This window comes from Agrilus planipennis, unplaced genomic scaffold (genome assembly GCF_000699045.2).
Source record: "Agrilus planipennis isolate EAB-ADULT unplaced genomic scaffold, Apla_2.0 scaffold10, whole genome shotgun sequence".
Classification (NCBI taxonomy): domain Eukaryota; kingdom Metazoa; phylum Arthropoda; class Insecta; order Coleoptera; family Buprestidae; genus Agrilus; species Agrilus planipennis.
This window is the reverse complement of record NW_020442465.1, coordinates 386,675-406,049: the sequence shown is the minus strand read 5'-3', so window position 1 is coordinate 406,049 and position 19,375 is coordinate 386,675. Positions and strand designations below refer to the sequence as shown.

At 36.5% G+C, this 19,375-nt stretch overlaps 1 protein-coding gene across 1 annotated transcript in view; it reads left to right on the top strand.

Moving 5' to 3' along the window:
- LOC108732456 (disco-interacting protein 2) overlaps positions 1-19,375 on the top strand; it is a 108,392-nt gene that overhangs the window by 21,037 nt on the left and 67,980 nt on the right. The window contains exon 2 of the mRNA XM_025981043.1: positions 13,180-15,100. Coding sequence (XP_025836828.1) covers positions 13,309-15,100 — 1,792 coding nt within the window. The 5' untranslated portion in view covers positions 13,180-13,308. The remainder of the gene's footprint in view (positions 1-13,179; positions 15,101-19,375) is intronic.

Sequence of the window (19,375 nt, the reverse complement as noted above, 5' to 3'; positions counted from 1 at the left end):
TCATGAATTACTACAATATGGAGCAAATGTCTATAGATGGCGACATACTACCATTTCCTCGATATTCAGTCATCTCATTTATCTACATCTAGCCGCTCCCGGTTGATATCAACGTAATAGCCATTATGAACTTTTTTATTCTTCAAGCTTGTTGCTGTGTACTTTTTTTTGTATTGATTCTTATTTTGCCGGATGTGATGTAGTTTACGACATCATCTCTGAAGTTGGCTCCGCAAATTGACGAACTTTCGCAGTTCTACCAACTTTCTTGTGGTATGATATGGTAAGATTACGGCAGGAAAATCGTGTATTTATGCTGGTGGCATTGCAGTATTTGAAACCAACTTCAAGAAGAGTGACGTAAACTATACTTTTACCCTAATTTTATGCGACTGTATGTCTGTCTTGGATAATAAATGGATTATGTATAAAATTCGAGATCAGTTAGATAGGTTTAGTTGTTTTTTTCGATGCAGATGCTTCTAAGTTATATTTAATCGCCTATTTAATACCCCTGTATATGTGTTGTCCAGATCTCGATTCGATTGTCACTATTTATTAAAATAAGGAACGAGTTTCGTTTCGGGCGGATTCGTGATTTATATTCAATTTAATAATTGAACAGTATCGAATGAGAAAAAAGAATTCGTGCATTAATTGCGTCTAACTGTAAAATTCAATGAAAGAACAATTCAAAGAAATAATGGACTATTGTGCCGCCTTTACAGAGGAGGAACTTCAATACACGGTTGTAACGCCACTATTTACATATGCAAATGCCTTTGTGACTTGCGTTATTAAAATTTGTTGCCCGTAATTGAAGCCTATGACGATGCATCTTACCGAATTCTTTGAGCACGTAACTAAACTCCAAAGTCGTGAACTTCAACTACATATTGTAATGTTCGTGGGTTTAACAAAATTAACTTCTAAGACTGATAAAATAAAACTATTAAATTATTACTAAACTTGGGTTATGCATTATTCTGTTTATTAACACTACTGTTGATATATCACTATTCCCTGCGCTATTTATTTCACTGCTATCATTCTCAATTTATTTCTGGATTCACTTCTGCCACGGTTAATTTATTTCTTCTTCTCTCGGAGAGCGTCTCTTCCTTTAAATACTCTTTTGTTTACTTTCTGGAACCTTCGGGAAACATCCGGATAGTTTATTTTTTCTTTGAACTGTTTAAGTGCTTTTCCAGAAAGCAGGTACGACACACGTATTTACAAACACGGCGCACATTAAGAAAGGCGCCCGCGGCTAGTCGGCTAATCGGCTAATCGATAAGCCGTTCACGCACACGTGTGCCCGATCGCACACAAACACACTCGTGCTCGCTACAATATCTTTTTATGCGTATTTATAGTTGAGTATAATATGTTGTTGTATTATCTCTTTTGTTATCGAGTATATCAGTGTAGAAAGGTGGTAACTGCAATTCTGCTGCAAAGGTCCTTTTGAGCCTCTTTGGAGAAGGTTGGGAAGGGGCAGATAAGACGGGCTAAATGAACACAGAAGAGAAGTGAAAGATTACCTACCAACCTGTGGCATATTAGTACCCCAACATTTTGTTAAGCCTAGATGATCTGAGGAAGCCGCAGAAACATTTGAATGCAAAAAGCTACGACGTACAGACCGCTAGCTATGAACTGAGTCCTCTCTAAATGATGTAGGAAAATGCGGCTATTTTCTAATAAGTGGAAAGCATAAGAGAGCCAATGAAATCAAAGAGTCGACTGCGTGAATTGGATAACCCACAGGGGAATTCTGTAAATTATTTGTTTTATAATTAATGCAGATGGGTTTAGACATGTACAACATATATAACTTAAATGAGTACTACAAAAACCTAATATACGACGAGATCTGTTTAAAAAGTATCGCGAACTTTTTAAAATTCCGGGGATTACGTATATGTATTTAATTTTCGATTTTTTTTTGCGAGGTTATGTTGGTACTCATGTCTCTCACTCTCAAACAAGTTCGGTCATGCTGAATGTTCAGTTAATTTTTGACGACTGCTTTGCTTGCATGTGTTTTGGCTTGTCTTCGATTTTTGCCTATTCCAAAAAATGGATTAATGAAGCTATATCAAATTTTGTATTAAGAACAAAATTAAGTGCCTAGACGCATTCCAAATGTTGACTGTGGCATATGGGGAAGTCCACAACGACCCATATTTGCTCCAGAGGGTCATAACTGGTGACTAATAATGGGTTTATGGTTATGACATGGAAAGAAAGCTTAATCGTCTCAATGGAAGCTGAAGCACGAGCCAAGACCGAAAAATGTGCTGCAAATTAGGTAGGACGTGAAGGTTTTGACAGTTTTCTTCGATTGCAGGGGCGTGGTGCATCATGAGTTCTTGCCGCAGGGTAGAACGGTCAATAAGGAATATTACCAACAAATTATGCGTAATTTTTGCGAAGCGACCGCCAGAAACGCCCGAATTTGTAGAAGAACAAAAATTGGCTTTTGCACCATGATAACGCCCCTGCTCATTCATCGTTGCTTGTGCGCGAATTTTTGACCAAAAACAACACACAAATAATGCCGCAGCCACTGTATTCCTCAGATCTAGCCTCTTGTGACTTTTTCTTGTTCCCGAAATTGAAGAGGGCCGTGAAAGGACAACGATGCGCTAAGATTGAGGAGATAAAGACGGCATCGAAGTAGGAACTGAACAAGATCATAATAAATAATTTTCTGTAGTGCTTCGAGGATTGGAAAAAACGTCGACCAAAGTGTATAATATCCGGTGGGAATTACTTTTTTTTTTAATGTTTTCGTGGAAGAGGGGAAATCTTCAAAAGACACCCAGCCGTCCGTACGACTGGGTAGTGTCGGATTCCCGAGGAAGAAGTCCTCCGAACTACCGACTAAAACCCCTCAACCTCAGGCCGTTCTAAGACCAATTAAGATCCTCTTCAGCCATGGGGGATTACTTTGAAGGGGACAAAATAGATATTCATGAATAAACTGAATAGAAAAAACGAAACGGTTTCTCGTGTTGCTTTTTCCTAAGAATCCGGAAGTCTTACAAAAACATGTCACTCCTTAGAATTCGTTTAGAAAAAATCTGGAACAGTCTAGGAGTGCTATATTATATCTTATATCGCAAATGGAGACGTATTCTTACTACAATTTTCCTAAGAAGATAGCGAGTAAAACCTCCAACGTGAAAATGACAGAATTGCTGCCAGTTCAATTTTTATTCGGAGATTTGACACACGACATTAAATCTAACAATTCTGAAAAAAAAATCGTAGTTTCTCGTATCATTTTTTTTTCTTTATTTCTGCGCCAGACGTAATCCTCGTTTGGGCGAGGCGGCGGAGATGTCAAATTGTCACCACAGTAGACTGATGAAGAACACATACGACGCCCAATTGGGTGTATACCACCGTAGTAGAGGACGTCGCCCGTTTGTGTACGTATTCTTTAACATAAAATACGTGGTCGTCGCGCATTTCGAATAATATTATACTGTATAATACGATATGCATAAGCATAATAAGCAGAAACGTTTGAATGTTAACGAACCACAGATATTGTGCGAAGTAACCGGTTCAGTGCGGATCCAGATGCATGGTACGTCATATAACTGTAGAACTCATTTCCTATTATGCAATTTTTCTAATTTAAATCCTTTAAGTAATTATTTGATAATTTAACAAGAAAGGTGCAGTGGTACCTAACCTAACCTTTAGTCAACCTAATATGTTTGATCATGAGGAAGCTTCTTAATAAGGACAAAACTTTATTATTAATTAAAAATATTTAGACATTTGTTAGTAAATCGTAATCCTCAATAAAAGGCATTTATAAAACTATAGATACTTGTAATAAATGTAGTCTGTCAACCTTCATGAATTACTACAATAAGGAGCAAATGTCTATAGATGGCGACATACTACCATTTCCTCGATATTCAGTCATCTCATTTATCTACATCTAGCCGCTCCCGGTTGATATCAACGTAATAGCCATTATGAACTTTTTTATTCTTCAAGCTTGTTGCTGTGTACTTTTTTTTGTATTGATTCTTATTTTGCCGGATGTGATGTAGTTTACGACATCATCTCTGAAGTTGGCTCCGCAAATTGACGAACTTTCGCAGTTCTACCAACTTTCTTGTGGTATGATATGGTAAGATTACGGCAGGAAAATCGTGTATTTATGCTGGTGGCATTGCAGTATTTGAAACCAACTTCAAGAAGAGTGACGTAAACTATACTTTTACCCTAATTTTATGCGACTGTATGTCTGTCTTGGATAATAAATGGATTATGTATAAAATTCGAGATCAGTTAGATAGGTTTAGTTGTTTTTTTCGATGCAGATGCTTCTAAGTTATATTTAATCGCCAATAACGATGTGTGTATTATGGCAATTTCTATAAAAACATTATTTTTATTCCAGACTCAAACAGCTTAACAAATTTTGAAAAATTGTCTCAAAAGACGAATTCGTAGACGATTCCGGCAGGTTTGGATCTTTTATTAATGTTCATACGATAAATCTATACGTATACCGTTATTAAGCAACACCACGACTGTCGATTATAAAAGCCTCACCTGGAAAATACTTAGAATCGCTGTTGTAGTAATAATACTAACAATACTATTAATCGTAATAATGAAGATGTTGCATTACCTCTCAGTTTGCATACGGATCAATAAAATCACAAAAAAGAATCTTTCAAGCTTATTTTCGCTTTACAGCATTTCTAGGCACGTTTCTTCGAAATTGCTTACAATAGGTATCTTAGTTATCAAAACGTATGTAAAAAATAGAGGGGAAGGTGTTTTAAACATTTTTTTTTGTAAATAAATAGTTGGGTATCTGAATATTTAACAATCCTCTGATAATACATTTTACATATAACTACGACAACAGACGTTTGAAGCCTTATTTATTGAAGGGGGTAGGAATATTCCCCAGGGAAAGGGGCGGAACTTTTCGTAGCATAAATTATTACTCTATCTAACCCAGGCTATATTACTTTGTGGTAAGTTAGATAGGGTAAGCAAGGTTATGGTGGGCTAAGGTTCCCTCTCCTCCTGGGGTTTTATTATCCCATCCCATCGGTGAAGTTCCAAATATGTGTGTTACTGTCAATTCCGATCAGTGACCTAATTCACAGCGGTTACGTACCTAATAAAGTATTTATTTTCGAAAAAAAAAATGGTTTAAATCATTTTCCTCCTGTTTTATTTAGATAAATTTTTCAAAATTTGTTCATTTTATATTCATTTTCGAGATAGAAGATTAGTTATGTTTTCAAAAAGGTTGTAATTCGGAAGTTTTACCTGGGGGGATGTTCTAGTTTTCGGGAAATGCGAAGGTAGGAAGGACTGAAGGTTAATGTTCAACCAGTCTTCGGACTGACGACCCTATAATGATAAAATAGCAAAATTAAAAGAAAAAATTATTGCCTCATGCTATCACTTACGTGTTAAACTTGGAACTGATGAATTTGGTGGAGGTGCGGGGTAATTATCTGGATTAAATTAAATTTCCTCATATTCGGTTGTAAGGCTTCTGTCTCAAGTTATAGTTGTTCAAAAAAGCGTTAATTATTTATTATACGCTTCTCAATACAATTTCCATTATTTTTGCCGTATTAGGTATTCAAGCCTAACGAAGGACATCTATTAAAATAAATGAACGAAAATCACAGTGGAGAATAAGTTCCACCAGAGTGATTTATTGTACTGTTCCGATCCTATGTGACCATTAATACTTATCAATATCTATCAGAAATTATAATTTAAGTACAATTAGTTAATTACACTCGAGAACAGTCGTATTCAATCGTTTTTAGTTAGTGAATTATCTGGTGGCAGTTTTAAATATTGCTTGGAGAAACTTCAAAAGTTTAATTAAAAAAGTTGGAGTTCCGTTTTCTTGAATGTATCGACAAAACGGTTAATGTATAATAGATTATATTATGGAAACAGCTACGTTAAAAGTTTCCAAAAAGGTTTCTGTTGCTATAAAATTGAATTTGTTGAATGCGTCATCTTTTATTTTAAAGCCTTCTCATACAAAGGGGCATACCAGGAAGTTCATGACAAAGGTAGAATTAAGGTAAATACAGGTAAATTCTTTTACAGTGCTACAGATGGCGTTTACTGCGCCATTTGTAGTATTTTCTAAAACGCACTGTTAAGACAGCATGTAAAAGTTGGTCTGTGTTCTGTCGGAGCTGCCTGCGATGCGCTGATGAGATCCAAAAAGATCGAAATCGCGATCCGCGTCTGGCAGTTTCGACAGAATACAGACCACTTCGAATTATTTTATTCGATAGAGAGTGTAAAATTTGAAGAGATAATGGAATAAAACCACTTCATAAATTATTATTATTAATAAAATTTCACCCTGTATGTTTACCGAGATAAATGATGTTACATTATTTAAGTACGTTATATCTGAATATATCTCCGTTATCTTTTGCGATTAAATCTTCGAAACAGTTTTCAAACTACACTTCACGATAAGCATTCGTTTAAGTAAAACCATGCAACCAACGAAGAGGCTTCGGGATCGGTAGGTAGGTAATAAGGCGGCTGTGCTTCGATTTAAAGTGCACGTTTCTCTCATTAACTATAAATCCGTTAAGAACGGTTCAACATTGGTGTTTAATAGATATACGTGCATACAGACACAAACACATGCATGCATTCATATTATTTGCAGTTTAAGGAAGCACATGTGCATGATACAGGGTGGCTCATATAAAGAATTGCAAAATTTTCGTAGATTCCACACATCGATATTATATTGTATTCCAGTCAACTATATTGAGGAATTATTTTATAGTTTCCTTGTAAAAAGGACTTTTATTAAATACTTTAATTACAACTACAGTGTAAACTCTATATAACAACACTTAAGGGACTGAACATTTTTCGGCGTTATAAAGAGTGGTCGTTAAATGGAGAGAAATAAAAGATATTAGTTTACTATTCTATAATAATATGCATTTACCAATATAGTACACATTTTGCACACGAACATTATTATTCATACATTGCGTATAGCCTGTTATCTTCGTCTGATGTTTTTTGCTGCTCCAGTGTTTTTATTGTATTTTGTTACGTATCTTACTCATATCTTGAGATACTGCTGGATCAACTTGATTATATAAAAAATATTTTTTTAATAGTTTCGCTACATCAAGTCTTTTTTGATGCTTGGTGGAGAGACAGGATCGTCTTCTTCAACAACGTATACAGCTGCAGTTCTTATCTATTTCGGCAACTTAGAAAGTACTACTCAATGATTTATAATGCCGCATTGTTGTCGTTAAATAGAGTGAGCGTGACGCTATATAGAGTGTAATATTGTATAGAAAACAATGTAAACCAACCAAAGTCAAGCAATTTCGTCGTTTTAAGGAGTTTGTCGTTAAATCGAGTGACGTTATAAAGAGTTTACACTGTATCTGTACTTATTTCCTATTGTAACTTCTAATGTGTAAATATATTTTCGATTTAAACTTATGATAAAGAAAGATTTTGAAATTGAAAAGGTATAGAAGAATCGAACTGGATATGATTCAAAAACAAGTATTTAAAAGGCGTCGTGAATCGTTCCTGAAGGGTCTTATTCCTAGTTTTCTTAGAAAACTAGGCCCTCGGAGGAACCGGTGGGTACCTGCGAGGGTCGGTTTCAACTACGTTTGTCTTTTTATTGCATCTATAATACAAAGTTTGAACCTTTTAGAATATTTGCTTGATTAATTGTCCAGAATTGGAGCTCCAGACCAAAATCGCTCCAAAAATTTTTTCATCGATTTCGTGTCGTGCTACATAATAGAAGTTGGGGGAGACAGTTTTTATGACTTCATAAATAAAAAAAAAATTTGAATGATAATTTTTCAAAATTGTCCCAATTTTGGATTACCTGCATTGCACTGACGTCATTGTTTGGTTAGATATATCGATAACAGATTGGAGATTACCTAATGCCCCTGCCCGCCGCAGGGGCGTTACATGAACTCCAATCTGTCATAAATCTACCTAACCAAACATGAGGTCAGTTCAATGCAGGTAATTATCCAAAATTGGATCAATTTTGAAAAATTAATGATCATTCAAAAGTGAAACTTCTTTACGCACGGTAGGGTAAGTTCGCTTCATGCGANATGAGATCCAAAAAGATCGAAATCGCGATCCGCGTCTGGCAGTTTCGACAGAATACAGACCACTTCGAATTATTTTATTCGATAGAGAGTGTAAAATTTGAAGAGATAATGGAATAAAACCACTTCATAAATTATTATTATTAATTTAATTTCACCCTGTATGTTTACCGAGGTAGAGGTGTACGTACGTTAAGGTACAAGTATGTATATATATGTGGTGCGAATCTCATCATCACATCTCTTCTTAATTACCGGCCTCAGTTTATAACCATTCGCTGATGCATTACCTGATCCAGAACAAACCTGTATTTAAAATCCTTCTGGTGTAAAAATTTACGAACACACATACACTTACACATAATACACATACGTATAATCTAATGCATCATAACGTTAGGCGCGTTCTTTGTGTGGTTTCAGTTCCGGACATCGGATATTAGCGGTATATTTTGACATGAAATATTTATAATTATCATCTATCTTATGATGTTAGTACGCACGTACGGCCCAGTTGGCCGGAAAATGGAGCACAGCTAGTTATTACCTATGTATTTCTGAACGAATATAAAACACAATACGTTAATTGTAGCAATAGTGACATTTGTACATAACTACAGTAGATAGCAGTCTAAAAATTGGATACGAAATTTCAGTCTCGTCGAGAATATGAACAGATTTTACCGTAATATCTTCGGATAAAACAAGGGGTTACGTTCCTAGGCATGCGAACAGCTCATTAGGAACAAGGGGTAAGTGCAGAGGGTGAATAAGACCCCTTCATGCTATTCAATTGCTTTAGGATTGAGATGAAAGAATTTGTAAGAAACCCAAACGAAGTTTCAATTCGAAGCCGGCCCTGGGCGTGCATTAGCAACGTATAGAGAAATCGATGAAGAATGTAGACAAAGGCTAATCCCTGCGCGATCCTACCAGGCCCTCGAGTACGTTTTTCTCGAATAGGGTGACTTTCCAAACCACTAAAGAATTACTTAATTTGCTTGTTTTATAATGCCCTATCAGTTTCTGCAAGCTTACAACTTATTTCAGTAACTGCCTGTATAAAAATTGCTTTCTAAGCTGAGACCCCTGCGGATTTTTCTTTAAAACAAATTAATTTTCATCGTTTTTGAATTTTACATGGAATCATATGGTGTAGAAACTGCGTGAAGCGGTTCCCATCACATTGCATTACAGTCCATGTTATTAGATACCAACATAGGAAGGGAAGAGGTCATGTTTAACTTTTAACCGATAACAGAGGGTAACGGAGAGGTAACTCACTAACTTTAGATGACTAGCATGTAGTTGTTTGTTGTTGCCGGATTCCAATTACGGCGATAGCCCACAACATATTACATGGATTAGCCAGCGGCTCTTTTCATTTCTTCTATTTGTTGTTTACCCGTTTACCGTGCAAGTTCCGTTATTACCTTTACCTTTCAATGTACATATTGCCTGTATTATTACCGATAAAGAGAATTGGCTGATGTGTAATGGTAGTATCTAAACCATAAACTACATCTAGTCGGTTGTATCTGTTGTATTTTCATGAAAAGGGAAAAAAAAAAATACAACTGATCATAGTCCATATCACCGAAAAAACGCTATTTCGGATCGTATACTAGGAACGAATGAGCAAACTAGTAATTGAGAGAACAATTATGTATGATCACATGGGCGTACCCAGCTTCTGCCCTAGAGGTCAGATCGTCCGCGGCTGTTTTGTCATACACGCTACACAAAGGCATCTACATGAAACATTAGGTATATGTAGGGCAAACAGCCGCAAATTGATCCTGCTTTATAGGTAGTTAAGGATGTTTGGGAGGTATGTCAAAATGCTACGAAACAAATAAGAATTTGGAACGACGTTCCTCGTTCAATTCTAAAACTCCTGTAAAAATTACAAATCGATTCACTAAACCGTTAAAAAGTTATTGAAATTTTAAAAAATTGTAATTTTACACGTCATTTTATGGAGATTCGTTAACCGAACAGATTAAATTTATTTTTATTAACAGAAAAAAAGCTACCAGAAATTTCAAACTTTTATAATAAGTAACTTGAACTCTGGAGAATCACTTTAGCGTAAGGTTATTCAAATTCACTAAATGGTTATCGAGGAAAAAATGAAAAATTAGCTGAAAATCTCGTTTTTACTTGATAATATAATGATAATATTTATAATTGTCTGAAATAAATGCAATTTTAAAGTTTTAATTATTATTTAAACATATTAAAAAGTTTTACGCTCATTATTAATAGAGATTGAAACTAAATATTTTTTTGTTTCGAAGTTGAAATCAAGGCATATTCACTGCCAAAAGTCAGTTAAAAATTTTCCATATTATTCGTTATTTCTTATTTTATTCAAAGTTTTTGGTCAAATTCCAAATTTTCTCTCAAACCGTATACTTTTTTTTAGTATAGATAGTATTTATTTACCTCATGATATGCTGCAAAACCTAATTATTTACGAATTTCTAATTTTATGTACTCTTGTCTCCGATTGTACCTCCCAAACGTCTTTAAATAAATAAAAGTAAATTTTACTATGCATTTTTAATTTATTTTAATTATTTAATTCGACTTCTACTGTTTTATTCAAAAGTGAGCATACAAGGCCCCGTTTACACTTTGATTAGTGATTAGGCGAGTTCATACATTTTCTGCGAGATTTCCAGAGGGGGGGAGGGCAGTTGCCCTCCCCTGCCCCCCCTGGGTACGCCCATTTATGATCACCCAGAAGTATGAATTGAATGGAAAACCTCTGAACTTAATTCTGGTTAATATTTTTGTATCAGGGTTTTTCCATTCTTTTAGATGAGAACGTTTATTTAAGTTCTTCCAAAAACACATCCGTCGTGCATTCATCAGTTAGGCAAGTTGATACCTGAATAAGGCCTTGTCTAACGCCTGAAATACTTCATTAGCAGTAAAACTCCACTAGATGGCGATATACTTCCTATACTTGGAAATTATTAGGTACTGGTACAATGGGTAGTGACAATGCAGAGACGTATCTATAGATAGATGATTACGAAACATCTGTACAATACGGCTTATTGATTGTTTCGAGTTCTTGTAATTATCTACTGAAATGTAAAAACATGTGTTTGATGCACTCGACTACGATTGCAAATGGTCGATAACGAAGCCTTACGATTTATTGTTCTTTGTCCTTTTTCAATGTCTTCTGTGATAGGCATCAAGTATATATTAATAGCGGTTTTGCAAAGTGCTGGTAGGCAACGAGCTAATGTACTGGAAAGAATAAATACCTTGGGGAAAATCGTCGTAGTTGACAAGAGAATTTCAATCACAAGTCGGCCATGTTATAGACGAATAGAGAAATGCCCATCAAAATGAGAACAAAAATAGATTTTACGTCATCATATTGTATGTACTTTATTTCAACGAGTATATATATTAACGGTACATCAAAAGTCCAAATATCCAAAATATTTATACTGTTTTAAACAATGTACTGCGTAATTAAAAATTCTAAGCATTTTGCCATATTTCAATTCTAGTTCATCTGTATTTCCTTTTAAATATTGACATCTGAGATTATCCTCATGCCACAAACAAAATCCATCATTATCATAACGTCGTCAGTCTTAAAACTGGTTGGACACGAACCTCCACCGTTTCTTATCTTCAGCTAATTTTCGCATTTCCCTACGACAGTAATCTAATCTAGATCTACCTCTAATTATGTTAAATCCTGTTTCTCCTAGTAATATGTCTCTAACTATCCCTAAAGGGTGTCCTACTAACCTATATCGCGTATTACTTCCATAGAGTCCCCTTTTCTCCTATTCTTTCTAATACCTTCTCATTAGAAAACCTCTATCCACGGCATCCTCATCAATTGCCTGTAACTTTTTCTTTTTCGCCGCGCCCATCGTCAACGTTTCGCACCCGTACAGTGCCGTGCTGCGAACATATCCCTTTAACAATCTTTTTCGAATATCTAAATTAACTACTCGCGAGCATAGAAGTTATCTCCTTTTGTGAAAGGCAACTCTACAAAATCATTACGTTTATATGTTTCGAATTTAATTAAAACAAAACTCTATTTTAAAGTACTTGTGCCATTAAAAAAGTAGGCATTCGTTTGCCGAAGCATAAACAGTGTCATTTTGTTTAAATTAACCCCGAAACAATTTCATTCTGTTATTCGTATCGTTACGAAATGTTTTAAATAAATAAACATTTCCGCAAACTCCATTCAAGTTTACCGTTTCTCTAAATAAATGATTGCCCGTGGCGCGTTTTTTGGAATACTTAATTTCAATGCTAATTGGCCTATTCAGCGGTTTCTAACAAACCTGACATTTCAGTGTCTTATTACACGGTTCTCCATTTAGGAAGAGTCTACGAACTTGATGGATGAAACCAGTTTATAAAACGTAGCCAACGTTTATATTTTAGAGATCTTTTTTGAGATAATTAGACGTATGAGTGGTATAAATAAATTAACTTTTATAAACGTCAAGGATAGTCGACATGAAAAAGTTTTTATTATTATCGATCGAATTTGTAAAAGATGCTATACCTGGAGAGTATTAAATTAGCACTAAAACCTCAAAAAGGAGAATGGCACCCTGGGTGTCCTAGCTGAGAATGACACCCTAGGTGTCCTAGCTGAGGATGAAACCCAAGCTGTTTCTAACTCACAATTAGTATGACACCTAAAAGTGTCTCTAATAACTGAAGATGAAACCCAAAGTGTCTTTAATTAAGGTTGTTATCTTAAATAGGTTAGGATGTATTCAGTTAAGTTCCACAGGACTCCAATTGGTTCCCTTGTATAACAGAGTAAAGTGCCTCTAAGGGAAGAACCATAGTATGTCCCTGATTGTTGCCATATCTTTTAAAGCGTCTGAGATATAATCAATTTTATATATTTACTTTCATTTTTTGAACGGTTAATTTAAGCCAGATTCCATACAAGGTCAGATTGCATATCACAAAATAAGCACCTCATAGATTCATTTGTTTTTCTTCTCAGGTTTGGAGAACGTGTATTAGCGGTAGCTTTTTTAACGGTTGGGAAATTCGTCGTTGATTCCGACCAAAATGAATACAACCATAAAATTGATAAGTAGGAATTTAGGAAACTCCACCTGATTATTTCGCCATGAAACCGATAACGTTTGAAAACTTGCGACGACTCATTGGAGGCCGTCGCAAGAAAAAGGATAAAGAGGCGTCGTTTAAAAGGAGCGATTCTTTTAAAAGAATTTCGATCAGAAAAAGTTACTTGGACCGAGGTAAAAAGAAGCATCTTCAGAAACTTGAAGTTGCCACTCAAACTGTCGTAGAAGAAGCGTTGAATAGCAAACCTCTGCCTTCTACATCAAGTAAAGCAGATGGGGTAGCACAGACTAATATTTGCTGCTCCGGTTCTTCGAGCAAAGACGACGTGGAATTGTACAGTCGTTGGGCTAAAGAAGAACTCAATTCTCAAAAAGGGAAGACGTGTTCCGTTGCTAAAGGTTCAGAAAGAACAATAATATACGTTCCTGCCTCAGACGAATCCAAACATCCTTCCACTGTTATTCGACAGCTTTCTTCGTCACCAACGCGATCAAGAAAGTACGAAAACAAGAAAAAGTGCAAATCTTCATCGTCTTTACTTGAAAGGACCCAAAGTAATGATTCGGCCGTTGAAATGTTCCCATGGGGAAATCCTACAGATATTCAGAAATCTCCCTTGATAAAAAGGAAATCGCGGTCGTCGTCACCAGCTGTCGGATCCGGACTTCTTGGTCTTGACTCTGGTGCAGAAGAGTTGTGTTCGTTATCAATAAGTCTGGGAAGGATTTGGATGGACGCTCCGCAAAACATGACTCCCAGAAGTCTGGAACTTCCCAGAACTTCTACTGCGAACGTTAATACTCACCATTCTCTTGACAGTGCTCTTAAAGATAGACGAGATGAAATAAAGAGATTCCAGAAGAACGAAACTCCGTCTAAAGGAACAGAAAACAGTTGCACTGGCGGTATCATGTCTAGCAAGGATTCCGGGTTTTCCATATCAATCCCCAAATTGACCGATTTCAACTCATTCGATGGCCCTGTTCCGATGGTGTCACGAGGATTTTTTGGAAGGAAGAGACCAAAGCCAAAATTATCGGTTAGTAGAGACGGTTATTTTAAACGAACAAGTGGTGCCGCTCTGATCGTCGATTTTCGAAGAAGTTCCGTGAAGAGGCGCAGCAGTCGCAAAAAGCGTCTTCGGAATTCGGCAAGGAAGAAAAAGAAAGCTGCCGAAGCAGCAAAGTGCGACATCTACCAGGTGTTCGTCGGCAGGACACCGAGATCGTTGCGTTCGTTAAAACTCGATCCGATGATATTCGTTCCACCGGAAAGAAGGAGATCGTCGATTAAACGAAAACAGTCATTCAAACTCGGTCTTCCGGAAATAAGAAGAGTCAATTGTGCAGAAGTGGATCCTTATTTAGGGCCATCAAATAGCCAACAAGACGAAGACCACTACGAATCTCCGTCTTTTGATACATTTTACGACGACGACGCCGATGAAGAGCTCCTCAGCGGACGGGTATCCCGCATAAGCGTCAGGAGGAACGAAGCGGAAGGAGATTATGATTATCCTTCGAACAATTTTACGACCGCTTACGGTTATTTTGAAGATGCGGACGAATCTAGTGCTCTGTCGGTATCGTTAAACTCATCGCGTCCGAACAGTTCCATTGCCGAAAATGAGAACGACTGTCCGCTGAGTATCAGTGGCGGTTACAATAATGTTACGTGTAGTTCGAGCGGACCCGCGTCGTCCGTCATATCGAAGAGGAAGGCCGTGAGGAGAAAAAAATCGGGACTGTCACATAAAAGAAGTGTAACGTATGTAGCGAAGCCGGTCATCGTTAGGGCACCGTCGACCCTGAGGAAACATAAAAAACATCAAGGTAATTTTTTGTGATTTCTTTAAGACTTGATCTCGATTTGAAATGTCATTATTATGGAAGGCCGTTGAGGAAAGTGGTCGTTCAATATTGGGAAATGGTTATTAGTGTACCCATGGGGTAACTCTTACTAGACGTCACTAATTTTGTCCTGTTATTACCTGAGCTTTTTTATTATCTTTATTTTTCTCAGTTTATTGTTTTCGGTTTAAATCTTAAGGTGCCTACAATATCCCAACAGAGAATTTTCTCCTTGCTGTTAATTATTTCACTGTTCTCTGTAGGACATTTGAAATAATTTAAATTAAATTGAAAGTTTTGAGGAGGCAGCCGCTTTTGTACTTACTACTTAGAAGTTTGTCCCTTTTGGATACTTTTTACAAAAAGAAGATAACGAACCAGGCGGCGTGGCTCTCAAAACTGAGAGCTGTTTTTTCTCAAGATAGATTTATTGTCGACTGTCGCAAAGTTGAAGAGGTGGACACTCGAAAAATAATAATAATAAAAAAAGAATTTGAGAGGTGCTCCTGTAGAGAGCGAGGATTTCTACTTGCAAGGGCTGTTGATTCAGTGAGGGATTAGTAAGAGGAAAGTATTGATTAATATTCAAGGTTTGTTAAAAAAAAATACAAATGCAGGTAGAGGGTGAATTATCCAATTTAATACCTTCCTTTATCATCATATATCAATAGTAATATTTTGAAAATCAAAAATAATAGTGCATGTTATTCTTTTTGTGGTGCTTTGAAATATGCTGTTGACCGTTCACTTAAAGAAAAGTACACCGTGAGTGGTGCGCACAAACGGTGCAGCTTTCTTTAAGTGGACGGACCTACTAGAGGCTTCATAAACCTGTTAATATACAGGGGTGTTCCAAATATGTACCCGATATAAAAATGTTCAGTCTCTCAGAGTCTCTGAAAGAAGAGACTCGAGTCTTCGTCTCTCATCGAGTCTCTCTGGTGTCGCTGAGAGAGACTGTCAAAAACTGTTTAGCGTCTCTGAACGAGAGACTCAAGTCGCTCATTAGAAAGATTCTCAAGTGGTGTCTCGTTAGACATGGTTAAAATTTTCTAAGTTCAACATATTTCAGAGATCCCAGTCTTTCTACGAGAGACTCGAGTCTCTCAATTTTTCAGTTTTATTCATTCAGTCTCTCTGTGAGAGACTCGAATCTCTGAATTAACAATTTTGTCGTTCCAGTCTCTCATACAGAGACTTTGAGAAATCCATAAAAATACCTAGGTAATAACTGAGAGACTGTGAGAGACGCTGAAAGACTCTGAGAGACTGGAGAGAGACTGAAAATTTTTGTCTAGGGTACTTGTATACTTTAATGATTAGATATAATAATAGAATTCTTAATTTGTCACTAGTCTATCTCTAAATTCTGCCATTCAGAAAGAAATTTAATATTCAGGAAGAAATTGTGTGATAATTATATGATTACGCATAAAATTGAATTATTACGAATAGCAGGGTGCTCCTGTGATAATATTTTTGGTCCTTCGGGTTTGTACGTGAAGGAATTAATACATATATAGATGAGATGGAGGGAAAACAAAAGGAATATAACTTACGCTTAAAGGAACGTGGACAGTCAAGGAACGGAAATTTGGAACTAATTTATTCAATGGATTAGTAACGTAAGCTCGTCTAAGCTGCCAACCCGTGTAACTTAATTTAGAAGTTGGATTTCAACGGGAATACGTCGTGTCCGTTGCCCGTTGCCTAAACGGCCGAGTAATCCCACCATCTCGCCCTAGAAAATATGTATTAGCAGTTTTGTTTTCTTTTCCAGAGCTTTTTCCTTCTTAGAGCTTCTTCCCAACTATGGTAAAGTTTTCTTGTTGTTGAAAATTTAAATTTGCCGATAGCAACGTTACAACCAATTTAGGTATATGACTATAGTAACAGTAACGTAAGGTGCAAATACAGTGGATTTCGGGTATAACGACAACAAAGGGACCACTGCAATTTCGTCGTTATATTCAGAAGTCGCTACAGACAAAGTTAAAGAAGATACAGACGCACACTGATTTTCAATTTTGAAACAATTTTCGTCTTTTTTTAACAGTAAATGTACATCTGGAAGTCACACTTATTCAAACGTTTACTAAACACAGTTGCTACTCAGAAACAACAGTAAAGGTCACCACACTTGTTGACTGTTTGTGTGAATGTAAACAAAAGATAAGAAAGCTCTTGGTGTCTTAAGCGGCCGACTCCTGTCGCTATATCTGCATGGGATTACTAGGGATTTGTTACAAATAATCCATTAAAAACAGTCGCTACACCCGAAATCAGCGTTACATCCGAAGTCGCTATGGCCACATGAATTTTATACTAAAGTATGCTTTAAATTCAAGGGACTTACATATGACGTCGCTTTGCACAATGGTCGCTATAACCAAGGTCGTAATAAATGAAATCCACTGTATTTTTATATTGAATGTTTCATTTGGATTATAGCAAGAAGATTCAATCGTTACTATCACAACTGCTAGATGGCGATATGTTGGCAGTTACTTGATTTCAATTAACTTTCTTACATGGGGTAACTTCGGTTTGATCGGCGAAACTATATATGTTGTGCTGATGATAACTAAACATTTTCAAATTGCATTTCATTGCCTATGATTAGACTGATACTCTTATTGTGGATGTTCTTGTCCGTGCTTGAACAGCTTGAAGGCTGCCATCCTATTTTTTTTGCAAGTTTTGCGTTTTATTTTCGACTATTGATCCAGGAAGTTGTTGGTTCGCACGGACACATGTCTCCACTAAATCCGTGTTCCAATAAATGCGGTTTTATGGCAAATTTATATAGCGCCCACAAGTCGACTACGCGATTTACATCTAAAACGTTTAACTGCAGCAACGAAGGATTATTTCACATCACATTTATTTCAAGGCCTGCTTATATGTTCACCAGTCGATAAATGTATTTATGTTGTAGGTAGGTATACGTATCAGGAACAGGAAAACCATGAATCTCAATTGTAATTTGAGATGTATAGTTTCAGGATTTTAGTTGTTTACGATTACGACATAAAACGTTGAGTTTGATAGTCCTTTCTGAAGGCAAATTAGAACATGTATGTTATGCTGTTATTTTGTTAACGTTAATCTGCGATGGATTGAGGTAAATATTCAATTATTAAGCGAAAATTAATTAGTTTATGTTTAATAGTAAATTGGCGGAAAGAATGGAATTGCAATCCACTTTGATTTTGATTTAGTGGATATAGGAGATGAATCTACAGTATCATATGCCATATCTATGCAGTTTTTTATACCACCACCAAGAAGAATTCAATTGTCCTTATTTTGGGATTCTGAACGTGTAATTTTAACAATGTTTCCTGTAGAAAGCGATCACAATTGCAGGTGCTTATTATGCCAATTTAATTATCAAATTACGTCAACTAATGAAAGAAAAACTCGGTGAAAGTTGCACAAAAGGGTTCCCTTGCATCGGGATGGGTGACACGGCGGGCTTCTAATTATAGGGTTGTTTAGAAAGTCGTTTCGTTTTTTTTTGTGGAAATGAAAGACAGTTTTCGTATAATAAACAAATACTTTGACCGTTCTGGTTCAACACCTTTTGCCATCTTTCTGGTAGTAGCCTAATTCCACGCTCATAAAAGTTTTGGTCTTTGCTGGCAAAAAACTGATCGAGGAGGTTTTTGACCTCCTCATTTGAGGTGAAGGTTTTACCGTCTAAAAAATTTTGGAGTGACCGGAACAAATAATAATCCGATGGTGCCAGGTCTGGAGAATATGGAGGGTGTAGCATTGTATCCCATTCAAGCTGTAAAAGCTTTTGGCGAGTGACCAAACTTGTGTGAGGTCTCGCGTTGTCTTGGTGAAACACTACACCTTTCCTGTTGATTAGTTCTGACCTTTTCTGTTGAAGTGCATCATTCAGTTTGTCCAGCTGATGACAGTAGACTTCTGAATTAATCGTTGTTATCCGGTAAAAGCCAAAAAAAAACGATTCCTTTAAAATCCCACCAAACAGACAGCATCACCTTTTTTTGGTGAATATCGGCTTTGGAAATGGTTTGAGCCGGTTCATCTTTTTTGCTCCATGACCTCTTGCGTTTGACGTTGTTTTATACAACCCATTTTTCGTCCCCAGTGATGATGCGTTTCAAAAACGGATCATTTTCGTGACGTTTGAGAAGCGAATCGCAGACGTCAATGCGGCGACACAGATTTCTCTCTGTGAGAACATGGGGAACCCATACATCGAGCTCGAGGATAATCCCAGGC